We start from the raw sequence: 22709 nt of genomic DNA, 5'->3' as shown, positions 1-22709 counted from the left end.
TTGGAGAAAACATTTTCAAACAACTTGAACATGTTTACAAATGTACTCTTTTAGGCCAGAAAGAAAACACTCATTAAAGTATATACTATGTTTCAATAATAATAAAAGAAAAGTCAAATATTTGAAATAAACTAATAAATGTTTCTACTTTTGTTACAAAGACTAAATCTGTGTTAGAGTGTAATAATCATTTATCCTAGAATGATATGGTATGAATGACATTGAAGACAAAAGGCAAAAGACTTTTGCAACATCATCCTCTACACTTGTGTTTCCACAACAGACAGTTGCCGTCCATTCTACAAAGTTTCATCATGAATACTCTGCCTAAATAATCTATCAAAGAACAAAAGGTTTTCAAAAATGCACAGAAGAAGGTTTTAAGTTAATACTTGGTAATATTATCAGTTAATGTATTTATGATTACTGATAACTTATTATTTATTATGTTAACTTATTAATGAGTGAGCATGTTTATTACAAATGGATTAACAACTACCTGAAATCATGTGAAATTTTCCAAGTCCAAGCTGCCTGAATATCAAATAATGAAACATTAATGATGTGTTTTGCTTGCATCCAACCATTTTGCAGAGTAAGTGAAAAACATAATTGACTAAAAAAATTAGTTTTTAATATTTTGCAATATTCTAAGTCTTCACAGAAACTCATATAAGAAATGATGCAAAACTGACAATTTTATATAGAGATAAAAATTAACAAAACTTCAATATCAAAAGTGCTTCACTGATACATTATTTTTTTTACCGAGTTCTGTGAAGAAGGATTGACTTAATTTATAAAATACTTTTTTGCTTTCATTTATAGTTAGCTTATGTTGTTTTAAGTTCTTAATGAGTATGTGTTTAAATCTGAAGCCAAAACGAATAATAAAAAGCTACATCAGATGCTGTCTGCAGCTCTTAGTTAATAAATATGAAATACACACTTCAGAAAAATCAAGACCATAACCTTGAAAAATTCATAGCACATTATTTATAATCCTTTAATAAGACAAAACAAGTTACCTTTACCACATTATACATTATCTATTTTATAAAAACCTGTATACAATACCTGCTACAGTGTGAGGGTCTCGACTGTATTCACTCATATCAACTACAATACCAGCATCAAAAGAATTCTAAAAAAAATTAAATCTCTTTATTATTACTAAATCAATCAAGAAGTTAAATTTAAACTTCTTATTAAAGTAAGTTTATTAATCCTTTACTTTAAAGTTTTCTTGAGGATGGAGTGTAAAGCAAGTCAGTAGTGTTATACACACTTAATTCTATTATGTTAAAACAAACAAATAAATGTAAAATGGAGATAATGAATCATATTTTATTTCTTTCCATCTTTATACATTTGCAATGCTGAAAACTATTTAGTATACTAATTAGCTAATTGCACTATTTTTTAACTTGGTTACCTTTGTGTTCTGCTTTTAATTTTTCAAATAGTTCAATAATATTGAACAAATAAATTTCCAACACAAGTAGTTATTTGTTTTATAGATAATTTATGCAGACTTTATGAAGAGCAAACAAAGTGAAACTGGGCAGTAACTGCCAAGTTCACTGTGAGAAAAATGACAAGCTTTTCAAAATATCACACACACCCCTTTCCACCCGAACTACTTTTGTAGATTTGTCTTTCACAACTTTCTCTGTAAGTTGCACACTGAGCTAAGCAGTTGCTGCTTACTTCCTTTTTGTTTGTTCACAAGTAATGTATAAACAAATTTCACAAACTTTTATTATCCAGGTTGCATTTTGAAGTATCTGTACCAAAAAAATATCATTTGTTATACAAGTAACACTAAAATAATTTACCATTAATCTAAAGACTTCCTATCATCCAAGATAAATAACAAGCTGTGTAAAATGATCCAATTGCTCATAAGGATTAATCTAGAGTATCTGTTGTAAATACTTTATGATTCAATTAATTTTCAATGCAGAAAATGTATAAAAAGAAATAAAATCTCACATACTATGTAAGCCAACCAATCTTCCTAAAAAGAAAAAAATTTTCCAAATAAGCTGAGATATTGAGGAAAACTAGTTACATCATAAGAAAAAGAGATCTGATTTTAATGACACATGTTTTTAAAGTATTCTCCCTGCCAAATTAGAACAAACCATGTTTAGCATGGTTCCAACCAAATAATCAAAATGCTGGTTCATGCTTAATCAATACAGAAGACTATTCTGTAGTGTTAAGAACTTAACATTCAAATATTGTTCTAATTGGCTGAAAATGCTATACTAGCACAATAACACGAGGACAGGATCCTTTTGTGATGAATGTGCAACATGCTGTCCATGAAGAGAGGTACTTTGTAAGAGCTGGAAGAAACCAATAGTATAATGCCTCAAAGAATGGTCAGCATAATTTTTTTGGTGTGAAACTTACCATAACTGAAATCTTGACCACCACTTTAAAATTTCTGAACAAATGAGAACAACTTCAACCAGTTTCAAAGTAACAAAAAATATTAAAATAGAAGCAGGCAGGTGAACAATTTAACTGTGCTTGTGCCATGACATATATGAAAAACTGTAGTGTGAGCTGCATTCTACATGTAGAGTGTCAGACACTATAGAGGTTTTGCGTGTGATGTCACTCTTGACCTAGTTACTGCTGACCGCCATGATGGGTGGCACACTCGGCGTGTTTATATTCCAACACAAGGGTGATTCATAGTCAAAAGTGCACGATGGTACACTCGTGTTGTGCATTTAACTGTTCAAATTGACATGGACAGGTGGAAAATGTGTCATACTACAGATTTCCTAAAGATCCCGACCGAAGAAGACGATGGATTGCAGCTGTCAATAGGAAAAACTGGACACCCACAGAGCACACCAGACTTTGTAGTAACCATTTTGTGTCAGGTATGTATAATTCATCTATAGCCAGGCTGAATAAATTGAAACTTACATGCATGATATATGTATAACAGAACACACTGCAGCACCAGTCAAAGAAATTTTTTTGCACACTTTTCTTTTACTTTTAAATAACTGAATAGTAAATGTACTGAAGGAACAATATCATTCATGATGAATAGGTTATATAGCCATTTGTACATTAAGACAAAATGTTAATATCTCTTAAAGGACCAATTTAAGCAATTCATCAGAAAACCACAACTGGCACAAGATTAAAAAGTGTGCAAATAATTACTTTGTTGGCTGTACATTCAGTTGTTAAACAATGTTCAGCATATTCAGTTATATATATATATTCAGTTAAAAGTGTACAGTGTATCTGTTATATATATATAAATATTATCCGATGATGCCTGTAGATCTATATCTTAACTAAATTATTGTAGTCTGTTTCAGGGACGAAGAGTGATGATCCCCTATCACCTGACTATGTACCTTTCATATTTCATTTTACACGTTCTCCCCTGAAGAGAAGGAAAGCTGCTGAATTGTGTAAATATGAAAACAGGAATGAAGTGACCAAAAGGAGAAAAGAACAACAAAAGAGACATGAAGCTGCTGCTGGGCTGATTGACCTTGCTTTCATAGAATCTGCTGGCACTGCTGCCACTGATAGCAGTTGTACTGATTCTGTTGATGAACTTGAAACAGCCTAGACAATTAGGTGTCTTAATATCAGTATACAAACATGTATAGAAGTGCTCCTAGGCTAGAGCTTTGACAACAGTCAGTACACATGTAGTACAATAATATTGAACCATTTATTAAAATGCGGGCCCTACTTTACTTCAGTATCTAGTCTTCGTCTAAAATGTAGTTAAATCTATCATACAGAGTACATGATACATATATGTAATATAACATGATATACAAACCTTTGCTGTAATGATGACTTTATCCGACATTGCCCTGGTTATCTGGACATTCTGTACAAATCCTGCCACAAAGTACTTGTACGCATCAAGGCTTTTGTAACCTTTCAGACTTTCATTTGTATAGGTGGAAGTCCTGTTTTTCAAATACATATAAATGTCACCACATGTAATATTTGGCAGATCTAGTCTGGCAACAGTCTGACTCTGAGCAACGTTGTCTTGGCTGGATATTACTGGAGTAAATACACGTGGCAGGAGCATATACGGGTCTCCTACACCCAGTTCCTTCACTTTTTCTTCATACCTGGCCTTTTCAGCACCTGTCAGGTGTGCTACAAGTGATGAAAAGCCAGCAGCAGCCATTTACATGTGAATAGTACTGAATACAGCAGTTGTTAACTCGTTCAGTCATGCGGGACACTTGCCACCCAATATGGCGGTATGTTTGCAAACCTCGTTGTGGTCACGTGACACTAATAGGTTCATGCAAAACCTCTATAGCATATAAATACCCATGAAAATCATTAAATATTAAATCGCACATTATAACATCTCCGACACTTTCTTTCATCAGCAGGCCAATATGTTACTATAGCACTATACTGTTCCTCCTATAAAAACACATACAAACTACATCTAATTTACAAGAAAAAAAAAATGATGTCTTGGAATAGCATGATTAGGTCCTTTAAAATCCTTAAAGAATACTTGAAAACAAACTGTATTTGGGGATTAAGTCAGTGTTACACCACAGCCTTCTAGTAACAATCAACTCGCTGCACTTTTGATATAATAATGAGGATAAACTGTACTAAACAGATTCCTGCCTTTCTCATTTAGTGAAATATCAATATATCTTGTAAACCTTCCAGAACAGCTCCACCTATTATTACACTCTTTTCAAACTTCTTGTTTACTCATGACTTCTCTTAAAAATGTTTACAACCAGGAGAAAATGCACATTCCAAACTATAGAAATCTGATAGTTGTTTGTGATTTACTAGAAGGGGAAATTTGTAATACGACTGTGAATTTTGAAATCTGTTGAGTAATTCCTTGCTCTGAAGAAAAAAACGAGAATTTTACTATCCACATATACCCTAGGTAGAAAGCCATATAAACTACTTGGAACAGTCACCACAATGACCATATATATCAACAGGCAAATTTTTATTAAAAATACTTGATTACAAATTCTGATTTTTATTGTCTCCAGAAGCCTTGTAATGTTTACTAAATGCTTGAAAAATTTTGTCAAGGCAGAAGAAAAAAAAAAAGACGTTAGAAGTTATATTATGGAAACTAATGTTCATTCTGTGATCACATGTAATCCAATGAGTTACCAGCAAAAGATTTACTAATTATCTGAAACTCTGTTCTAGGGACTCATTCCCTTAGTATAAAAAGAAATCCTAACTTAAATAACAAAATATAATGACTTAAAACAATCTAAATACAACACCACAATGAGTAACCTTTATTCCAACTGATTCAGAAATAGCACAAGTAATACCATGTTTAACTATTATTTTATCAAGGGCTTTCATTATTCATACTTACTTTCAGCTTCTTCACTTTTGACACACTCCCACCAATCCTAAATATACCCTAGGGAAGGGGAAAAACAAAAAAACCTCAACACATGCAATATAAATTTTAGAAAATGCATATATATAATTTAAAAGAGTGAAAATACTTTAAATAATTTGTCTGCAGATATCTATGATAGATGCATGAAAGTTCAAGGGAATTTTATGCATAAACAATTTAAAACAAGTATAATCTGTTGATTTAATAACAAACTGAAGGCTACACAAGTCATCTGTAAGTTTGTTTGTTAGTAGCTCAACATAAAGTAGATAACATGTAAAAATACCTAACCACCAAGAAGACATTTTTATTTTACACAACTCTTCATGAATGACTTTCACAATCATTACAAAATTATCCTGCTTGAAATAATATATTCTTATTATTGGGAAATCATATAGAGATAGCAAAGAAATATGTTAAAAATTACTGTCAGCCTGATTGTGATACAAGATCACACAAACTATTGATCTACACATTAAACTTCACAAGTATGTGTTATGTAGCATAAGAAATAATCTTATCCTGTTTCACAAGTTTTACTTCTGGTTTCTGCCATCCTCAAACAAAGTAGCAATTTTATAACTAAAATAAAAAAGATAAAATGGGGTAGAAAAGAAGAAACAAAATTAATACAGTCTTTACTATTTACGTAGTTTTCTCATCATGCATAAAATATACATGCTTGTTGTTATTCTGCAGAATTAGATATTAAGTTTTGTTTAATCTTATTTGAACATTATACATGCACCTCTAAAAAAAAAAAAAGGCAACAAAACCCTGCTCACAGTTTTGCCTATTTTTCATTCTAAACATGAAATTTTACAACCAATTTATACATCTTGTCCAGCAATACAAATAATTTAGTGCACATATCTTTTTCTTAGTGGTGTAAATGTGAAAAATTCAATTTGCACATTTTTTCCAAGTTTTATTATAAAAAATGTAAAGTATCTTTCATTTGTCTGGTGGTTCTAATCTTAACAACACAGTTCTTATAAAATAACATAGAAAATACCAATTTGCTATGTTTCTATTTACCACTTAAGATTTACTTAAATTTATGTACTACAGAAACCCTCTTATTAGTATGATTTTAAATGCTCCTTTGTTTACACCTATAATGAAGATAATTTAAAAGATATAATAAATGTTATGCAACTAAATTATCCAGGTTTTCTTTTGTAAAATAGAGACTTACCTCTTCATCCATGCCATTTTCTAACAAGCAACAAACACAAATTTCTATTACCAATGCTATCTCTCGATTGGTAACCCTAAGGTGTTCAATCAATGGTGTTCCATATACTGGCTTATGGTTAAAATTCTCTGCATACAGATACAAGAAATATATTTATTAGTGCTTATAAACACTTGAAGAATGTATAGCAGCTTCTAAACAACATTTAAAATGAACTGAAAGTGAGCAAATAGTTCCTTATAATAAAAACACTAAAGGTTGAAAAAAATATTAAGATGCTTTTAAAATTAATTACATACATAATGTATGCAAATATCCTAAGCTTTGACATAAATTCAAGTTACTTTTGAATTGAGAACTTCTTGGTTTCACTCTGTTCAATTTCTGTATTTTAGCTCCCCCTCCTTTCAATAATAATACATTTTTTTACTTGTCTAACAATGAAATAAGCCTCAAAGAATCCTCCTTGCAATACAGCTAGTACATATTAAAAGATAATATAAAAGTTATGTTTTTAACTTATAAATACAAATCTCTATTCATCTACACACATAGTAAGCAAAGTACAAGCATACTAAATAAATATCAAACTTACTAATATCATTTTCAAGTAATGGAATCCATTCTTCTAAGGTAGCCAATACTGTACGATGATAATTTGCCTGGTACCTGTACCAATCTACAAATAATTGGGCAATTTCAGGTTCTCGTTTGAGAAAGGCAAACATCTCTGCTGCTAAAGTATCCTAAAAGTAGTTGAATTAGAAATTTCATTAATTTCCAAGATATTTCAAAATAATAATATTAATTTTAATGTACACATAAAGATTAGTTCACCTAACAGGCTCCAACAGCTTAACTTGGTTCTAAAAATGTCTCAAGATTATCTATGTTAATGTAATAAAACTGTCATTTTACATAAAGACAGGAGAATTCCATATCATTTTCAAGTACTATTAGAAAAAAACAAAAAACATGTAATTGTTACAGTGCTCCAGATAGGTAGTATATCCACATAAAATAAACAACATTTTGAGAGATGTGTTTTTTGTTGTTGTTGGTTTTTTTTTTATACATATCAGTTACAGATGTGTTGTCACCAATATACTACAGTTGGTATGCCTGTAGTTATTTCACATAGTGTGAAAATGGCCAATTTTCCACATAAATGGTTATAAAGAAAGCAACCCACAACTAGGAGTGTAATGATACATTGAACTATAGACAGATTGAGATTACAAACATCCCACTAGCAATGCACCAATGAAAAATTTTAGAACTGATAACAATTGCCAACAGTACCCTCAACCAATGATGTTTTTGAGAGTTTCAAACTTATTTTTTTCTATTTCTTGGTACTTTGCTTTAGACTAGTTTGACAGTCCTTACTCATAAGCCTAACCCTAGAAGCATGCATATCACATTTGCCTACACCAGTGTTACTCTTGCAATGGATGAAGCACGTATTGGGGAATTGACTATTTCTATAACTTTGTAGTTACTATGCATACCTTCATGAAAATTGGATGTCTTTTAGTAAATGTGAAAAGTATGTTGTATTCAACATAGAGTTTTTCTTAATAAAATATTTATATGAAATTTAGATTTTGTGATAGAAATAACTTACACTCATTTTCATTTTTATGTTTTCATGTTTTATTTGCATAATTTCTGCAACCTCCCAAATTAACAACAAAAGATTTTTTGGAAACATTGTACATCTTTAAAAAACAATACACATAGCTCAAAAAAATGGTTGAAAACCATGAAAAAAAATTGACTAACACAGTTCATTCTTTTTCTGTATTCATTTTGAAGTTACAAATTACTTATAATCACAGCTTAAACCTCTATTCATCTGATGTTTTGTTTTTATTTTGTTGTATGTAAAAGGGGTTATTAAACTGCATGGTAATAAATTTCCTAACACATCAAAATCACGTCAAATAACTTAATGTTCTTATAAAAAATTAAAATATTCTATACAAGCTGAAAAGTTAGACTGTTTAGGGAGATCTGTAATGTTAGGCCCAGAAATTTCACTGTAAGAATAGTGTTAAGAACAGAAGGGTGGGATTTCACAAACATACAAAGAGAGAACTATAAAAATTCAAGATAAATAAATATGTAAATTGTGTGCAAGTGTGTATGTTTTTGTATTAATTTCTGGGGACCAAATGCATAATAAGACAATAATGAAACATTCAAACTCTTATAATTGATTCAATTGCTATATTAACCAGCATTCAGATGTTTGTCTATGTAACTGAATTCCTGACCACTTTTGGAAGATACTGAAAAAGGTAAAATTTGATCAGTACCATACCGATCACAGAAAAAATTATCTGGAGCACTGTTGTTGTTGGCCTCTTAGATAACCATTTTAATTATTATTGTGTATTGATAAATCAATGACTTTTTTAACTGTGCATTAAAACCTGGCCCGATCAATTATTATACACCTCCTATATCATGACTTTTTATGTTGGTGATTTATATAATTAGGCTCATTTAGAACATTCTATACTGAGAAATATTTTGATTATGACATGTTAGACTAAATATAAGCAAGTCAGTATCTAGTTAAGAGATTTCACAGTCAGATGAGTTTTCTGGTATGTTTAACTTATTTCAAACATAACTAAAGTAGAATAAAGTATAGTCAAAATAAAATTTTAACAAATTTCAAATATCCTTTTAAAAATCAGACCTTCTAAGTTTATATAAGTAAAGAAAAATCATATTAATAATTGGTAGTATCGTTCTGAAAAAATATGTAAATGACACACAGTTATTCTTTTAACTTGATAATGAACCAAAAGCAGAAAGTATTAACAGATAAAATATCATTCCAAAAAAACAGTAATAACCACACCTTTCCAATCAACAGAATGCAATAAAACAAACTGTATGAAAATACTATAGTATGTCCAAAAGAAACATCATGTTTAACAACACATTTCATTTCTACTTAGATATTAATGTTTCAGATTTGTGTCAATTTTAAGACTATTTGTGTTTTACAATGGTATTCAGTACTGCAATACAAAACACACACCAATGTGCTGAAGCAAAAGTTTAATTCCTTTAAGTATACATGCATACTGCCATTTAGTTTAAAAGTATAAGACCTTTTACTAGGTTTCACAAGATGAGTTTAATGAAGCTCAAAAGTTTAAAAACAGTTCATTCTTTTGAATTCTGAGTTAAATAAATAAACAAAATCCATATAAAAATACACCTGCCTTGCACTGTTCAACTTTCATTGACACATCTTCTAATTCTTCTCTTAAGACATCTGCTTTTGCTGTGGTAATGTTCAGGCCCCCCCCAGTCTGTTGTTGGCTGTGACGAATTGCTGCTTGATATCTATACACAATTATCAAAATATAAAAGTACCAAGACATACAAAAATCACAAAAACGATACCAAAGCACTGGCTGGAAAACAAAGAAAAGAGTTTTATGTCTTAAAAAACTTTTCATACAGCCAATTTACATACATTAATTGTCATCTTACATTTAACTTAACAATTCTGTTTTCTCAAGTAATAAAAATAATTCCTGAAACACAGTTACTATTTTTTACTGCTATTTAAAAGGACATTTACCAAAAAATATAACAATTATTGCATTCAGCAACATTGAAATATGATTTCAGCATTTTATGGATATCTGACCTCACTTCAAAGCCCAACAGATAAATTACCCAGTGAAGCCTAGCCTAACTCTGTCAAATAGCATTTTTTATCCAATTTATTTTTGTAGCATTTAGGTACACTGATGTCTACCAGAGAGTTGAACGTATATGAAAAAATACAGATTTAGGAAAGGTATTAAAGAGACTACTTTCAAACAGGGACAGCAAGGGAATAACAAACACAAATGAACTTTATTCACTAAATGATAGGTTTTACCTACTGGCTAGATGCCTACTTCTCATTAACTTCAATTGGCTGTTGAGGTGAAAAGCAGACTTTCCTAAAAACTCACTCAGGGCTAAGACAGAAAGAATGACATACTACACTTTCAAATCAGACAAAGAGTTAAAGTGCAGTATCCCATAACTAAAATCAAAGTACATCACTGATTATTCCAAATAACATTTACTAGAGAGAAATACAATTAATAATAATCTGTAAAAGAACATGTGCCATCCCTTGATGAAGAACAAAATTAGTAACTATTTAAGCTATGATACTTTTATTTTATAAGCATTATATTTACTTCAAATTACAACTTGTCTCTGAGCATGGTAGTGCTTAGTACGTAGTGATGGACTGGGAAAAAAATGGCCTATACACATTATGTATTGGTCATCATAGTCTAAAATTTCTCCTATAAAAATACAAGACTTTTATAAACACCTCACTTAGGTTTCTGACATTTGTAAATGCTATTAAGACCTTCAGTTTAGCTGTAAAATATTGTTAAAGTAAAAAACTGGCAAGTAGCATAACAGCCAAATGTTCTGACTCCAGTACCAGGAGGGCTAGCTCACCAATGCTTGAAGTTGTTGCAACAATTTACACATTAAAATGTTGGATTTTAGTTTTGGAAGTGCAAAAACAGTACAACATTTCACTAACTTTAACACATGATGTCCATCAAAACAACACATCGCACCAGGCTAAAACTGCTTCCTTCGTAGTAACTGCCATCATTATAAAATATTCATTAGTTTTGTTTAAAAATAAGAGGTCAACAAGTAATAACAAATTTTTGGAAAAATAAGGATGGTGTAAGGATTTTGATAACGGTAATGCTAAATAGTACAGAAACCATGTAGGAATAAATCCATAAATCCATAAATAATCCACAGAAAAGTGGCAGTTAACGTAATGTTTTTTTTTATCCTGTTTCTGTACTTTTTGGGAATTGTCATCCAACATCATTGATTCTTTTTATTCCTTTTAAGAACTACACTAACATCATAAAAAGTCAAAAACTTCAATTTGTATTTATTTATCTTTGACTGATCAACAGATATAATGCTTACCTAGATCGTGTGGAGTCCATATTCAATGTTAACTTGTTAAGATTTTTTCTTAACTTGCTAATGTTGCGAATATCATTCTAAAATATCAAAAAGAAAGTTACAAATTTAGATCCAAGTTACATGAAAGTTTACACCTGGCTGGCACCACTAACCAACCACTTATATCACACTTTTTACAGTATCACTTCTGATCATCCTATGTATAACCACTATACAAATATAGAAAACATTTAAGGCAACAACATATGATCACTTTACTAAGCCCCCTACAAACAAATGTTAATGGAACACCTTTTGCAAAAGAAACTGATTATACGATCACTTAGGCGATTTCTTGAAACTTTCAAAGCTCTATCACTTTCAAAAGGGACATGATAGTGAGTGCCTCTCTGATAGAATTGTTACCAAAAGCTATTTTTGTTGTTCAGAGATCTGTCATCAGATCTATCAAATGGAAATCACCTGCATCAGCAAGAGTCTTTCTGATGAAATATTAAAATAAAGACTATTGAACAGGTTTGTAAAGAAAATAGACCATAGAATATGTTCCAACTGACCAGTTCCTTCAACACTGGTTTGAATTCAACTACTTCTAATCATACCATCTGAAGAAAATTGCAAAAATGCCATAAAAGTTCATCATTAATAAAAAAACAACAACTATACATATCAGATGTATGGTCTTTTAGAGTGCAAAATAAAGATGGTGAGTGGCTGTAAGAGTAAAATGTAGTTTAGAAACTCACATTTCATTCTTTTCTATTTTGACAATAGAAATAAAATACTACACTAGATGGTAAACTATGTTTTTGTTATTCTGAAAATGCAACTTGCTAGACGTGGTCTAACACGTGATCAGCATTCTTGTTACTAGAGTTATGGTCATTTGATTCCTTTACAAGACAATTATACCTACTCTACCCAGACATTGTTACTGGTTGTGTCTATCCCAAAATTCTTCAATATTAAGTCTGCAGCACAAAAGTTCTATCAACACAGTAATAAAAACTTTCAGTGTCAAAAACTGGTTGAATCAACTTCCTTAGCCAGCAGAGTCAATATATTTCTATCTGATTAAGCAACTTTAAAATGAACTTGAAAATTGTATATAGTTGTAAATCACTAATAACACCTGTGAATCATTCACAGCTCAACAAACAAACTTCAGCTACTTTTCCTACAAGTCCAACACAATATTAAGTGAAGTCCAAATAAAATGGTAATTTATTATATGAGGATCTTGAATCTTGATAAGATAGTTTTTTTAAATAGGTAGCAACTGAAATTCTACAGCAGTTTTGCAACACTTAAACTTTAAGAGACTTTATGAAAGTTTCACAAACATTTTAATACTGGTAATTACATAAAATAGAAATTTTAAAAAATGTATATGTAGCAGTTAGAATAATTTAACCGAAAATCAGTTGATTAAACACAGTAAACTCCAAAATATGTCATACTATTAACAATTAACTTAAAAACAGGTACTAGTTGAAACAACTTCAAAACATAGTATTAAACAAAATACAATCTTCAAAGTACTACAAACTTTAAAACAGATAATATTACATACAATACACTTAAAAACAGATATCAGTTGAAATTGAAAAGTCAAAATACACAAGACCATGCACTGTAAAGCATTCATCAAAAATACTGCTAGTGACAGAGTATTCACAAATTTGTTACTTCTGAATGCTTTCTTTAAAAATTATTGCACATTAATGTGCGTATAAAATTACCTTGTATATTGTAAAACAAAGACTTTTTATAGATTAAAAAGTGTAAAATAATACAAGTAAATAGCAGTTTTAAACAATATGACTTCTTTCAGTACTTTTTTCAATTTGATGAGTAATTTTCCTGGAACATTACCTCTAATAACTCTCCAATAGGTGATAAAAGATGGTCCTCTACATTTATTTCATACTGCATTAATTTTCTTCCTAACTGTTCCTGCAGCGACGAACCTTTCCCAAAGATTATACTGAAATACGAAATACAAGTTTCTAATATTGTTTTTAATATCAAATTTGATAAAGGGTACGTTTCCTTTATAAACAATATACAGTGACCATAATAACAATGTTATTCCTAAGAGTTGTTTGTTTCTTTAGTATGTTTTTGCCTTTTCATATCTAAAAAAAGAAGCCCTCAGAAATAATAGCCACATAATGTTAGCATTGCTAACATTATAAATACATATAATCAAGTTAACTGTAATAGTATACAGCAAATAAGTTAAAACCTGACCTCAAAACAATAGTTGGTATCCTTGTTACTACAACTGTATACTGGATTTCACTCATAAACATGTGAAACTGAAAAACAACCACCAGACTTGCAAAGTTTTTGAAAATATATTTTATGTTATCATTAGAAAAACATGCCCACTAACAAAAGAACAATATTATGTTTAATATATCTGTTTTCAATATGAATATGCTTTGTCACAAATTGCAAGATAGTCATGAGACTTACAAAAACATACCAACAAGAGAACAATTTTGTTTATCTGTTATCAGTATTAATTTGGTTAATTTATTCAAGTTCATCTTGTCCTTCAAAAGTGGTGCTCATCATATTAACATTCTACAGTAAAAGGTAATAAATGTATGTGTGATTTGTAAGTACAATTTCTTTAACAACTGTTTCAGCTGTTGATAATTTTAAAACTATGAAAACTTTCTTTTATCTTAAATTATATTTAAACAGATTGATACCCACTTCATTAACTCTTAAAAACGAGTAATAGTAGTTATTGAATTTCTTATTATTATCAGTATTAATGTAATTTTTTCAAGAATACATATTTTTGTTATTCATGAAGTTGTTTAATAGTAGCTACTGTCTTTATTACTATTATTATTATTAACAAGCCAAAAATGGTGTTTTCATTATCTTTGCTTGACTTTTCCTTTTTTAGCATCATTTTCATACACAACATTTAAGCTACACTTTGTTACAGGCATTATGTAATAAGTCAATCAATCCTGGTCTGTGAAAAACATTTTATGAGGTTAGACAAACAAGCTCACATAAATATAAATTTATTGAATAACATCACAAATAAAATAATAGTATTTATTATAGTGCACAAAGTATGAAACAGTTATGAGCATTCAGTATACAGCACAGTTTTAAAAGTTTAAACATAGAATCTTGAAAAAACAGAGAATAAACACATACTATGGAACAAAGTAGCTAAAAGGTGTTTATAGCAGTCTATGAATTGAACCGAAACTAAATTATTACAAAGTAAACTAAATGTAAAATTTTAATGAAAGCAAACTTAGCTATATATGCAGAAATATCTAAATGCACGTTTGCAAAGTGATAAGCATGCGAGTTTGAACAAACTGCGTATGCATATTTTAGAACTAAATAAGTAAAGTCCACAGCACTTGTAATTAGTGTAATCTTTATTTTTTAAGAAATTACACATGGGTTAAGTATCATTTGTGTGAAACACTTTGCAAGTTAAGAAACATCAAAGTTGAAATTGAAGCCAGTCATCATGTGATGGCAATGACATTGTCTACCATATTTGTTGCATTAAAAAGCTTGACTAAGCAAAAAACAGGTAAGGCGATTCTGAATGAAAAACTCAATATGCAATCCAGTCTTTGGAATATTGTCTAATGATGCAATATTTGTAGCATTTGATCTAAAAACTTGTGAGAAAAGTTCCAAACAGACATATACAAGCATATTGATCATATGGAGGTTTGTTTTTTCATCTATAGATATATTTACACAGTTTGTAACAACAATGCTGAGAAAGCATTATGCAGATTAGGGTATGAAAAGTGATGAAATATCACAATATTATTGGCAAAGTATGAAGCTACCACCAAACATATTAACAAAACAGTAATTCTTTGTCAGATTAACCGTTACATATATTAAGAGTTAATACCTCACCTGTGACTGATATAAATATTACTTCAACCAATACACTGAAAGTTGTAATTCAGATAGCTACATTATCTTTAGAACTTAAAATAGAACTTCATGAACAGTGGTCACACACAGACAAAATACAATTTAAAAGCTATTTAACATGCATACTGAGCCAGTTAAAAGTGTCATGTTTAGAAATACTTCCTGTCATTTTTTAATGTTTCATTACTCTTCATACTGTTAACAAAATGTGTTGTCATGCACAGCTTTATTACTTTGCTATTAATACTACTCATATTGCTGTAATTCCAAAACTCAGTCTTGTAAATTAGAAATCAACTTTGAAATACAAAATCAAGAAAATCAAATTAAGTACTTTTATAGAAAAGATATGCATCATATAAACATTTCTTTAACCTTCTGAATATATTTATTCAGTAACAAGTAACAGGCTAATGCACTAACCACTAACCCTAAAATAGAAGTTTCTCCTAGAGCTCCACTGTTCTCATACATACACTGAGATAACACGATCTCTCGCAACTTTTTCTGTAAAAAATGAAGAACATTCATTTACCTTGAATACATAAAGCGAGGAATAAAACAGAAGTAATGTATTTTAGAATACATCTGTAATTTATACCACTTTTCTACGTTCAATGTAACTGTTAGAGAATACACACAAGACAAATAAATATACTAAGAAGTATCTTTGAAAAGACTCCCTAAATGTCATCCTCCTCAAGCTACAGGACAACAGTTCACTTGATAACATGGAATATGCTTTTTTTCAAAATAAAGAGTTTTATATTGACTGGGCAATAAAAAACTTTATTACAAACGTTCAACCTCTTGACAAGATTTTATACCTCAGAATGACAAAATCTTGTTGAAATGTTGCACATTTATAATAAATCTTTTTCATTATCAATTATAAACAACAATATATATAAACAGCTGATGAAGCACATTCAGCATACAAAATGAAAAACAGTTTTTAATTTTTACCCTAAGTAACCACAATATTACCAATAACTCAAAAAATAAGTTTACCATTCGTTTTTCTGGGACTGAAACATCTGTTCCTCCACTCTGTAAACATGCTGCTGTTTTTTTTGAAGCATTCTGACATGAATGTTTAATTAGTTCAACACGTTTCTCAGCACTCACCAGGTCTTCTGTCAAGACTTCAGTCCTCTCTCCACTGTGTCATTGAAAGATACACTATGCATTACAATGTTCTATTCAGAGTGTATTGTATTTTACACTTACATAACACAACTAGTATGGTTCTACTGAATATTATGATACTTAAGAAACATTATAAAAGCAAATTTATAACTAATAAAAAAATGCAAAAGAAGCCATTCACCAAATAGAAATAAAAATAATGTTAAAATATGAATATAAAATAGTTCTTGTTTAGTCTTGTATAATGCATAACAAAGATTGTATGGGCCTCCAAGAGAGTTTCTACTCAAATTATCACGACAATTACAGAACAGCTTTTCATAAACATACAAGGAAAAATTTATATATAAAGATATTAGAGGTAAATATAGGGACACTCATAAAAAAACTTTATGGAGTATGGTGCAACTTTTTATCACATTTTATGAAATAATTTCACATTACAAGTGAAAGTTAAATCATACTAAGCAGTTACTTGCTATGTTATTTTTATCCTACAACTTCCATGGTTTGGATTTGTTTTGTGTGATTTACTTCAGCCAGGAGATATGAGTGTGTTTGATGTTAGTGTTTATGGCACAAAGCAATAATGATTATGTCCACCAAACATCTTTTTTACTTACAACAAAAGTTTAAATGTATAAAATAAGAATGCAGTATTTACTACTTCATCTTTTTTAGATATATCAAAAAAATACAAATAAAATGGCTTGTAAAAACTGTTAATATAGACAGTATGTATCATTATTGTGAATAACATCACAAGTTAAAACAAGTCTAAAATGGTGTTGTCACTGAATATCTTAGTGACAACATGAGAGTAATACATGGGCATGACTTCAGCAACACACTTATTACAAACTGGTAGGTCATTACCTTGCAAGAGAAAACAATGCCTTTGTAGATCCTTTGAGGACTTCTTCCACCCAATTACTGTGCAAATTAGGTATCTAATCACTACAATTGCAGGTTTTACCTGCAAAAGTTTGTTCAGACATTGCTTTACCTAAATCACCTTCCAAATGGCATAAAGCCTTGCCTTGATGACAGGTTTATAATTCATAAATAGAACAGACAAAGGTGTCAAGTCACCAGAAAAGACTGATGAAAACACACTGCCATGTGGGATGATGCATCAGCAATCACAGCATTACAATATAATGCAAAAAAGTCTTCAACATCAGAAGTAAAATGTACATAGTTTGAATTCAAGAAATTCAGAAAGCCTATGAAAATATATATATTCAAAGTACTAAAAAAAGAAAGGTGGCAACATGAAAGCAATAATTCTACAGATAAACCAGTCTCATAATAATATCTCCATCACGCCACAGCAGATTGTATCCACTTAAGTCTCTCAGAATGATAAAAGGAAGATAGTAATTGATCAATATGATATTAAAGATCTTTATGGCCAATTACCTCTTTGTGATGGGTAAAAAAAGAAAACAGCTAGAGCCTTCAGTGGTGTAGACGTTGTACAATCATAGAAGAAGAGAGTCTGCTGGTCATCCAGCAATGTTATTCCTTCCACAAACCTGTCTATCACGCAATCTGTACAAGAACTGCTAAACAGTGACAGAAAGAGCAGTTTCTAAAAAATATATTAATGTACATACAGGTTGTTAAAAAGCAACCAATGCTTCAATGTCATCTAAGTTGGTACAAAAAACCTCGACAGTCGCACTGTATCAGTGTGGCCATTGTCACCTGTATTGTTGAAAAAAATCTGTGCATAAAGCTTTTTCTTTGCTTTGGTTTTTTTTTTACTGTTCTTTATTATTATCATTAATACTAGGTCTATCAACCTTCATGAACCCTTCTTTCCATCAAAGGAGCAGGTTCTCATTTGACAAACAGGATTCTATTGAATGAGAGTGAGTGCAAATAATAGCACCACAAATTAAAACTGATGAAAATGTTCTTACTTGCTTATTGGTACAACTGTATAAGAATAAAGATGACGTTTGATATGAATTTATTCACCAGCTTGTCTGCAGAGAACAGAGCTTACAAGCAGTTGAAGAAAGTTTCCACAAATGTAACAGAAAGAGGTGTTTGTATACCCACTGTAGCAATCAAACATAGTACAGCATCATAATCCTGTTTTTGTTAAAGGTACCATCAACCTTCTGGCCTCAGGTCACAAAATGTTTTTAAAAGTCTTAATCGTCTACATTTTTTTCTCTGTAATCCAGTTAAACCATTATCTAGAAAAAAGGGAACGTTTACACAGAGCAAGGGCATATTCTAACATATCTGACAGGTCTATAATCTTCCAATTTTTATTTTAATAAATGTAAATAAATTACTTAAAAGAAGAAGTCACCTTTTTATTCTTTTTAAATGACACCCTCTCTTTCACTCTGTAGTAGAGGCTATGCCCCTGACACAGAATGGCTCATTCTGACACTCAATGCTCTCTTAATCTTTGCTGCTGCAACAAACACAGAGTAAACAGCCATAGAGAGATAAATATATATATGTAAAAATGACTGGTATGGGTTGAGAATTTTTTCAACCCATACCAGCTGTTTTTACATATATATTTTTCTCTACAAGTGGGTTCTCTTATCATCATGAGCCATAGAGAGATGTTTTATAGTCTAAGCCTCTGATGGAAGAATTAGAAAAGTAATGAATATAAGGCTTAACTAGGCATCAGAAACCAGATGTCTTTATATTGGCAAGTGGCCACGTAATATAAAGGTCAATATGAACAACCTATTTGGATCAGATAGTCCACTATTTTAAAAGATTACACTCCTTGATTTTAAGAAATCAGGAAGAATCTCAAATTCTACGATGTTAAAACCCCTTCCAACAATAACTTCTCTTGAAAATATCAAAGTATTGTGAGTGTACAAGCATGCAAGGGACAGGGACTTCAATAAATGTTCCCCCAGTGGTCTCTGATTTCAAGAAGAACCCACTGTCTTCACAGAGCTTGATGTTCGAGCTAGCATGTTCCAAAACCTTAAATTCTGTTTTACTTTAGAGAGCCAGCAAGTCCTTTTAATCATTTTCATACACACACACATATATACATAAAGACATCTTAAAAAGAGGCGTTTTTGAAGAAGAATGAAGAATCGGAAACTATGGTACAGCAATGTGTGTTTATTTGGTTTTACAAGTTTTGTTTTGTTTTTTTCATTTGTAAAATCCATAAAAAATTCCACCACCAACTGAAACTACTCATAATGGAGATCTATAACATGATATGGTTGGTTGGTTTGGTGTTTCAAAGCGAGAAGCAACTAGGTTATCTGCACCAAACATCCGGTAAAAATTTCAAATTAAAGTAAAATTATTAAAATTTGTAAAAAGAAATCAAGGTAAAACAAAACAATATTTAATATTTTAATTAAAAACATAAATAGCATTAAATCCAATTTTTATATCTAGTTTACAGAAGTAAGAGAGAAACTACCGTAATACAATGACGATTAATAGATAAGTTCACACATCAGCATTAGTCACCTGAAGTTCACCTTTCCAGTCCTAGTTTTGAGTTATTTGACATTACGGCCATTTTCTAATTTCAAATCAAACTAGTTGTACTTTAATTCTTAAAAAGGAATCACATTAAAAAAAGTATAATTTATAAATTAAAAAACTAAATAGCATTGAAAATATTAATGGCCTTTAAAAACTAAAAACATTTGTAAGGTGGACAGTGTTACTATCGCCAATGACACTGTCCAACGTTATGAATACACCTTAGGACAAAACATGTTTAAAATGGTGCTGTTGTTACAACTCTCAATGACAGCAAGACAGTAAAGCGTGGCTTATTGTAACTTGAGTGTCACACAGACAACACATTCGTGTGTCAGTTTCAGATAAAAGAAAATGATGAGTTAATAAACTGTGACCAATGCGTAGTTTAGTTAGAACAACTTCCTCTTTCCAATCCTCACAGAATTAAGACAGCCAAAGTCCAATAGAGAGTTTTATTTGGAAAAGCTTGCTTTCACATTCCTCACTCCAAGTCAACTGCCAACTGGCAGGTAGCTCAGCCTCGAATACAGGACCACAGACCATGTATGGAACAGGCACAGCAGTGATGGTACCTGAGCAGACAGATTTAACTGCGGTGTCAGTGAGATGATTCCCACAAATACCAACATGGCCTAGTGTACAGAAAAACTGGATAGAAGTAGATGTTAAAGAGAAATGGGCCAGGCAGTTTTGAGTCAGAATAAATTGGGTAATTTGAGTACTGCTTAGCTTCTATGTGATCCAGGGCAAGAGAAATGGTATATGGTTCAGCAGTGAACACAGAAACTGTAGAGGGGATTCTGTGCACAACCACTGAACCACAAAAAACCATAGCAGAGCCCACACAGTGTCGAACCACCTGTATAAATATGAATGGAAGGATGGTTCCAAAGATATCCAGCAAACAACAGATAGTACTTCCAATCAGGAGTATCTGATTTTATCAGATGACTTAAACAAAGGTCACATATGGGGATTGTAAATAAGCCATGGTAGGATGGGCTAATCAGTGGATATAGCAATGTTATCCAAGGACAGACCCAATTCATCCAACTGCACATGGATACAAAGGTCAAAAGGAGCAATGGCTGAAAAAGCATGGCCAACCAAGGAAGGAAAACACAACTCTGGGTGGGATGCTGTGGTAAGGATCAAAGTTTCAAAGCATACAGGAAAGACAGTTGCAAATGACAGAGTTGTGGAGGAAGTTCATGAGACTCTGTGTATTAGCTCTGAACTGGATAAGTGCAGAAAGCCTCATTGCAGAGTTAAAGTCCTTGATGAATAAAGGGGTCCAGCATCTTCAAGGCCGAGGTCCTGGCAGAGCCATAGACAACTGATCCATAGTCTAGTTTCGATCAAATAAGAGCATGATATATCTTTAGCACAGAACATCAATCCACTCCCCAAGTGGTGAAAGAGAGGACATGGAGGATATTCATTGCTCTTGTACATTTGACCCATAGCTGCTTGATGTGTGGTATAAAAGGTCAGTTTACAATTAAAGATAAGCCCCAAGAATTCATCTCAAGGAACACACAGGCAGTACAACTTCACTGATATGGAGTTCAGGATCAGCATGAATCCCTTGTTAGCAGCAAAAGTGCAGGCAAACAGTTTTAGAGAGAGACAAGTTAAAGCCATTTGCTGTGGTCCACCTTAGTAAACAGTTGAGGGCAGTCTGCAGCTGCTGCTCAATATACCTCATGTTCGACAACTGACATGAGATGTGAAAGTCGTTGACATAGAGCCCATTTGCAACAGCAAGAGGGAGTTGTTCAATGATGGCATTAATCTTCATACTTAAAAGTGTGACACTCAGAACACAGCCCTGAGGGGCTCCAAGTTCCTGTAAAAAAGAATGGGAAAGTGTCAAACCCACACAAACCTGAAATTGCCTGTTCACTTAAAAATTTTCAATAAAAATGGGACAATCCCTATAAATGTAGCTACTTTGTGGCCATCAAAGAGCAAGATCGAGAGGGGGACAGAATTATGTTGCCCACTGACCTTTCGAATCTTGTCACATACAGCTTTGGAACTGGTGATAGAAGATATGCTGGTTGCGAACTTAATCCAGGATTCCTTCTGGCTTTGACGTCTTACCCACTAGGCACGTGCTCAGGCCCGCTGGAAAGCAATGAGGTGCATGAGTGTGGGACACTTATGAAAAGTATCCATGGCCCATTTTTGAGCCTTCTATGCCACGCAGCAAGAAGGGTTCCACCACAAACGAGGAAATCCTGTAAAATGTGTCAAGGTTTTAGGAATACACTGAGTACCTGCCTGTATAATACAGTCAGTTACTGCTGTCTCAATGTCTTCTACTGATGGCTTACACACAATGGCAGGATCAAGTTCTGCGAGAGCAGGGAAAGAATGCCAGTTTGCTTGATCCAGCTTCCATCAGGGCATGCAGGTCGGGTGACATCAACCACGGCCAGTCTACTAAGTATAAGAACCAGTAGTGAAAAGAAAAATGTTGTG

The 22709-nt window shown here is 31.7% G+C and overlaps 1 protein-coding gene and 1 long non-coding RNA gene across 6 annotated transcripts in view; one reads left to right on the top strand and one right to left on the bottom strand.

Moving 5' to 3' along the window:
- Positions 1-22709, bottom strand: part of LOC143222648 (rho GTPase-activating protein 44-like) — a 76687-nt gene that overhangs the window by 25451 nt on the left and 28527 nt on the right. For 2 of the 5 annotated variants that reach the window (XM_076449419.1, XM_076449417.1), the window contains 9 exons: positions 16581-16731; positions 16000-16076; positions 13500-13611; positions 11625-11701; positions 9872-9995; positions 7222-7372; positions 6627-6754; positions 5396-5443; positions 1078-1144 (listed from right to left, as the gene is read on the bottom strand). In XM_076449419.1, the coding sequence (XP_076305534.1) occupies positions 1078-1144; positions 5396-5443; positions 6627-6754; positions 7222-7372; positions 9872-9995; positions 11625-11701; positions 13500-13611; positions 16000-16076; positions 16581-16583 (787 nt within the window). In that variant the 5' untranslated portion in view covers positions 16584-16731. Of the gene's footprint in view, positions 1-1077; positions 1145-5395; positions 5444-6626; positions 6755-7221; positions 7373-9871; positions 9996-10542; positions 10625-11624; positions 11704-13499; positions 13612-15992; positions 16077-16580; positions 16752-22709 lie in introns of those variants that run through there. The other 3 variants (XM_076449418.1, XM_076449420.1, XM_076449422.1) reach the window with 3 other exon arrangements.
- LOC143222650 (uncharacterized) lies at positions 2733-3503 on the top strand. The gene is made up of 2 exons (XR_013012399.1): positions 2733-2903; positions 3357-3503. It is a non-coding gene; the product is annotated as an uncharacterized LOC143222650 (long non-coding RNA).

This window comes from Tachypleus tridentatus, chromosome 8 (assembly GCF_004210375.1).
Source record: "Tachypleus tridentatus isolate NWPU-2018 chromosome 8, ASM421037v1, whole genome shotgun sequence".
In the NCBI taxonomy this organism is placed as follows: Eukaryota; Metazoa; Arthropoda; class Merostomata; order Xiphosura; family Limulidae; genus Tachypleus; species Tachypleus tridentatus.
This window is presented reverse-complemented; position numbering and strand designations above follow the sequence as displayed.